The following is a 6,479-nucleotide window of genomic DNA, read 5'->3' as shown; positions in this document are numbered from 1 at the left end:
TGGCAAGAGGGGTCTGATTTTCTATTCAATAGCTCTGTAACCAAACAAAATTGAAGGCTATAAAAAGTGTAGTTTGTTTGAGCAATAACAATTTTATAGGGAGTATTTTACATTTTCGAGGGGTGATGGATAAAATAGGGATGATGACATGCTAAGACAAATTGTTTCACGTGGATCACACTAGTGGAAATTCAGGATTTTTTTATATATTTCCTTTGTAGAATTAAGAACTTAAAACTTGTGCACTATTAAAATATGGATTATTAGCTAAGATTTTATGCTATTCAAATTGATATAACATAAACAAAAAGTAGTTTAATAAAAGTTTGGATGTAAAACACTAAAACCTTGTGTCATGCACAATAAAGGGTACCTGGGGCGACAGGGTTAAGGCAATGAGAAAAATACAGAAGGTTCAAGTAATGTGACATCAAATTACAGCAGTTGAACTACACACACAACGTATGACTCTTACCGAGTAACGTAATAAAATTTGTCATAACCATTGCCTTTAAAATAGTTACTTTTAACATTCTTGTTATGAAAACTAAATAATCATATAATACTTGATCACTAAATGAACTAAATAATAACTCTTACACTAAATAGACTTGTATATCTAACATTAAGCCCTTCTTCAAGAAAAATATTTACAGTATATAAAGACTGTTATCAGTTCATATACAAAGTGTACTCATACAGTCTGCACCAAAATTTGCAGTTCCCTCATGATTCTTGCACTGTAAAGTTTGCACCTCTGGATGTATGCAAGTGGTTGATGGTCTATCTGGATGATGAACTCCTTCCCATAGAGTTAGTTCTGGAACTTCCAGATGGCAAATATGATGGCCAAACACTCATTCAATCACAGAATAGTTCTTTTCACTACTCAATAGCTTTTTACATACGTACATTACCAGAAACAGTCTGTCTTCTTGTTCTTGTAGGAGTACTGCTCCAGTTCCAATGTTTGAAGCATTGGCCTGAATGATAAATGGTTTGTTGAAATCTGGCATTCTAAGTATTGGAGAACTACCCAACATGTTCTTTAACTTCTGGAATTTGATCCGCTGTGGTTGTTCCCACTTCACCTTGTTGGGTAGGCCTTTCTTGGTCAGATTAGTCAATGATGCAACAATTTCTGCATAGTTTGAGATGAACTTCCTGTAGTATCCCACTAACCCCAGGAAGGATCTGACTTGCTGCTTAGTCACTACATTGGTCAATCTGTGCTGGAGTTCTTTGAACACAAAGTAGGTGATCGACGGATGACCAAGGAAAAGGAAAAGATGCACCAACTCCGACACTCATCTGAAGAGCTCTCTAAGTTTCTTTAGGTAGTCTTCCCATCTGGCTGTGTGTGTGTCAGAATTTCATCCATGTAGTGCTCAATGTTGGTGGTGTTGTATAACATCCTTCTCATCATGTGGTTGAATGTTGCTGCTGAGCTGACTAACCCAAATGGCATTGTCTTAAATTGGTAACATCCGTTTGGTGTCACAAATGCTTCCTTCTCTTTAGAACCTGTCTCCATCAGGATCTTCCAATAACCTTTACTGAGGTTGATCTTTGAAAAGGAGCTGGCCCTCTTAGTTTTGCCATGATAGCCTCTTGGTAGCCCATAGGTTCGGAGTCTAACTTCGTCACAAGGTTCAGCTTCCGGAAGTCTATGCAAAAGCAGTTTGAGCTATCACCCTTCTTCATGGTTACCATGGTGAAAAATAGGCTGAATTTGAAGGCTCAATGTTTTCAGTTTCTAACAATGCCTCAACTTCCTCCTAAATCAGGTCTCTCATAACATGAGCATCTGATTGGGCTTCACTTTGACTGGATCCCTGATCACGGTCTTAATACTGTGTTGCACAAGGTATGTCTTACATGGTCTATCCGTGAAGACATCCGCATACTTGCATAGTAGGTCTCGTAGTTCTTTCTTCTGCTTGCCAGTCAGTTCTTCACTGATATTGACATATTTGTATGTATGTCTCCTCTCCAACCAGTGGTCTTAGGTCTGGTAGGTCTTCAGTTTCTATGACAAAGTCACTGCCTTCTGGTTCGACATCTATGAAAGCCATGCCTGCAGCATCCATCTTTGCCTCAATAGCTGTACCTGTTTGGTCTTCTTCCCTCTTGAAGTACCTGTTCAACAGATTGGCATAATAGATCATTCATATTCACTTTATAATCCATTCTGTTGAGAACTTCCTATACTTTAAAAGGTCTTTTCCACTGCAGGGGGAATTTGTTGTTGTCTGTGGGCAGCAGAACTAAGACCTTCTTACTGCATACTGAGTGACAATGCCCACTGCTGCCAGGTTTTGGACTGGAGATGCACCCCTATGTTTGCGGTCTCTCATCCTACCATTTGCTGAATGTCGGTTCCTGGAGGATCTGGTGTTGGCTGTAGCTGGACGTAGCACATTTTTCTGCTTGTGCACGACCGAGTATCCTCCTCTTTCTACCATAAATTGAAAGTACCATACCCATTGCCACCAGGTTTTGGACTGGAAATGTCATCCCGCTGGGGCTTTCCACCATCCATTAGATGTCGGTTCCCAGTGGATATGATGTTGGTTGTTTTGGATATGCATGCAGGTGGAGATGGATTTTGGTACGGGAGCTTAACTACACTACTAATTCCCATTTCGAGATGAAAAGGTAAGTGATCCTCTACCTACTGTGAATCTGATGTACCATTCCAGATACCACCTGGTATTGGATGAGGTCAACCTACCAATATGATCTGTTCTGCCCCAGCCACTTGACACTCAGGGTCTCATTAACTGGTCATACATATTCTGGGATTCCTTCCTGTTTTTCTGTTTGTGACACAGTCATAATAGAGTGAAGAGTATACCTGGAACATATGTGGTTCAGTCTCCCGCTGAGGTGTGATGTTTTCTCTTTTTGCTCCATACCTCCTGGTCTTTATTTGGGTACATTCTAAAGGGGGGATCTTTTTTTTATCTGCCCTCCACCAGTTCATTGTGGGATTCTAGCTATTTTGTGAGAGGAGGTAAGATATCGTATTGGAAGTTAGCATTTTCCTACACTGAAAATGTACATTCCAAAGAACATATAATTGTTTGTATAGTCGATCAAAACTTTTCAAAATATTTCATAAACATGATACAAGTATTTAAATGAGTTTTGGACAATTTACTTTTAGTTAGTCACAAGAAGACATCAGAAGTTATATTAAACTGATAGTTCATGATTTGTTTAAATTTGGAAAGTAAAAATATTTTAGCTCTCAGACTGTGCAATGTACAGTCGCTAGTATACAGTACTAAACCCAATAGACATCTATAGTCCAATAGCTTTTAATAAAAATGTATATCTTCTATAATGAGAAATTATTGAGAATTGCTTTAAAATGTTAAGCTTTATATTAAAATGAATTAAAAGATAGTGAGTAGAATTAGCTTCTTTCTCACTCTATATATCACATTAAGCACAGACGAAAAATGTTTGTCTTATTTAGACTGAAAGATCTTTTTAAGCATGATTTTACATTTTGATCATTACAGTTTTTTTTAGTTACCATCACTAATACCTTGAATGTGCAAAAATGATCTTTTTTCATATATTTCCCTTATTTAAGTTCAGTATAGAAGAAAGTGTGAAGTTTATTTTAAGTTGCTTATAATACTGAAGTTCTGTATGCTGTATATCAGAATGTATGATATAGATCTCTCAGTAATTGTATTATTGCCATAGTTTTGGATTTCACTTGATTTTAATCTTTGAGCTATCATGAACAGTTGGATAATTAATGAGAATTTCTTTTATTTTAATGATTGAGCTATCATGAACAGTTGGATAATGAATGAGACAGGAAATTTTCCAAAAGTAATTTACATGCATATAGTTACTCACATATCCATATATAAATTTTAATAAAAAACTAATTATTTCCACATCTATGATATGTGTAAAATAAACTAATGATATAATGCCAATATAATTTTATTCACCATTAGATGTTTGTTTCAGTTCATTATAACTAATTGATTAAAGGTTAAGTCAAAATATGTTCTGACCATGAACTGGTTTTGACAAATTTTCCATATATCAGTGGAAATCAAAAGAGTACAGACTTCTCTGCATAACAGTTTCTCGCCAAACTTTGTTATTAGTAAACATTACCAAATCTGTTGAGGAAAACAGCTTTATCTGGAAACAACAGTACAAATATTTGTTGAGGTATTTATTTTTTTAACAACTAGTTATAAGATATTACTGTAATATGTAAATTACGTTATAAAACAAAAAAGTTGTAACATGTAACAATATTAACATGTGGTGTTTAGTTACTGAAGAAGTTTTTTGTTACTTTATAGGACTACAATTTGGACGATGCTGAAGCCATGGAGAAAGCTCTAGAAGCTTCTTTAACAGAATTTTAGATGTCTTAACCCATTCACTGTGGCTGGGATGTATATTTCCAAGTGTTCCCACTCCCTCAAACTGTGACAAATGTTTCCCATTGTTAATGCTGTTTATGCCTTCCTCTGCTGGGTCCAGGTTCATCATCTTGACTATCATCATCAGATAGAGAGCTAGTATCCTCTTGTCTCATTGCCTCTTCATCATCACGCATTTGAACACCACTTAACTCATTTTCACTATCTTCTAAGCTATATGAGTCAAGCGCATCAAGCATATTAACATAGTAACTAGGTTACTACTCACCTCTATAGTGATGTGGATATGGTTGGCATGCAGTTGTCGTACATTCCACTTAGGCATCTTGTTGGTTACTGAATGGAAAACATTGAGGGGATCCATATATCAACATTTGGTGGGCTGACAATAAACACTTTCCAACTTATTTTATTCCCATACCTCATGCACAGTAATTTTGAATGACGATGGGAAACAGTTGTCACAGTTGCAGTGTGAGGGGGTGGGTGTACTGGGAAATATACGTCCCAGCTGCAGTGAAAGGGTTAAAGATGATCTGTAAATATCTCTTGAAAGTTTGTTTAGTTATGGTATTGGTACGCTTGACTGTTGCCTTTGTTCTTTTAAAGATATAAACAAATGTTTTGAAAGTTTTTTTATCTTTTTGTAGACTACCCTCATTGTAATATTGGATTGTTAAATATATACATACATATATTTGTCATTTTGAGTATCTAACCCATGTGAATATTTAAAAGTGCATATAATTTTTTCAATCATTGTTTTATTAAACTTTTAATTTGAGAAAATGAATTTATTACACTTAGTTTTTGAGGGATACAATATGAAAATTATAAAGGATTTTATATCTAGAAAATAAACTTGATGTAGATGAGGAATATAGAATGAGAGTACAATGTATAAGATTATAAGAACACATTCACATCCTTTCATCTTTCAGTGATATTCTGCATTAAAATAAGTTCTGTCCTTGTGAAGTAGAAGCTGTATTATTGCTGTATGGATGAAATTCTCAAGCCCATCTTAATTTATACACTTTGTTTTGTAAGTATATGGGGCTTTAAGCAACCTGAAGTTAAAAGAAATCCTTAAGTAAATATTTCTTGGTCCTCTATCCTTCAGTAAACTTGTTGCCATCTTTCAGATTTTGTCTAGAAGCCACTTTAAATGCAGTGCTATAATCCTGGCCAAACCAAAGAACCTATTTGTCTTAGAAACTCTCTAACCTGAAATATTTTTATATGTGCACAATCAATAAGCTAATTTTATTTGATAGTTGAAATATTTAATTCTGTTTGATTTTTATCAATTGCAAAATTTTGTATCCATTTCAAACTTGGCCAATTTAGTCTTTTATTTTAAAAATAAACTTTTTTCCTTCTTTTTTTTATAGCCTTTTATTTTGTCTTTATGTTACTGGTATAACTAAACAACTTTCTAGAATTTTGTATAAAGCTGAGGAAGAACTTGGATGAATATTTAGCAGTAGGTGATATGGAATCTTAACATAAGGACAACAAGGGACAGTTTGGTCCTTGAAGGCTGTCCTTGTAATCAACATGTGAGGAAAGTAAAAAATTTGAACTCACACTATTATTTTTAGAGAATCGTCAATTATGTTTTTAAACTCTTATAATGTTCTGGCTTCTACTACCAATAGCAACTAATTCCATAAGTTAATCACCCTGTTAAAAAAATAAAACTTTATTTTTACAGATCTTAAACTTGTGTCCTCTTGTTTTATTATTTTCAGAACATAGCACAAATAAATCAGAAGCCTTTAGTCCTGCTGATTCCCTGTATAATCTTGTAAATTTCAGTTAGATAATCTTTTACCCTTCTTTTCTGAAGAGAAAATAAGTTAGATCTTAACCAGCCTATCCTTGTAAGATAAATATTCTAGTAGCCTCCTCTGAATCCTTTTCAATAAATATGGACCATCATACTGTAACTCAGCTAGTAAAACTAAATCTTATGAGTAGTAGATTATGGTTTATTTTATGAAATATATTGGGTGAAGTTGTAAAAGGTAATAAATTTGTTTCAGTGTT

General features: G+C 34.6%; 1 protein-coding gene across 1 annotated transcript in view; it reads left to right on the top strand.

Annotated features, from left to right (window-relative positions):
• Window positions 1–6,152, top strand: part of LOC106470004 (RING finger protein 166-like) — a 41,977-nt gene extending 35,825 nt beyond the window's left edge. The window contains exon 5 of the mRNA XM_013930524.2: window positions 4,344–6,152. Within this exon, the coding sequence (XP_013785978.2) occupies window positions 4,344–4,409 (66 nt within the window). The 3' untranslated portion in view covers window positions 4,410–6,152. The remainder of the gene's footprint in view (window positions 1–4,343) is intronic.
• The last annotated feature ends 327 nt before the right edge of the window (window positions 6,153–6,479 follow it).

The sequence above is a fragment of the Limulus polyphemus genome, unplaced genomic scaffold (assembly GCF_000517525.1).
Source record: "Limulus polyphemus unplaced genomic scaffold, Limulus_polyphemus-2.1.2 Scaffold3767, whole genome shotgun sequence".
NCBI classification, from domain to species: Eukaryota; Metazoa; Arthropoda; class Merostomata; order Xiphosura; family Limulidae; genus Limulus; species Limulus polyphemus.
The sequence above is the reverse complement of the archived record's forward strand: the minus strand, read 5'-3'. Positions and strand labels throughout refer to the sequence as shown.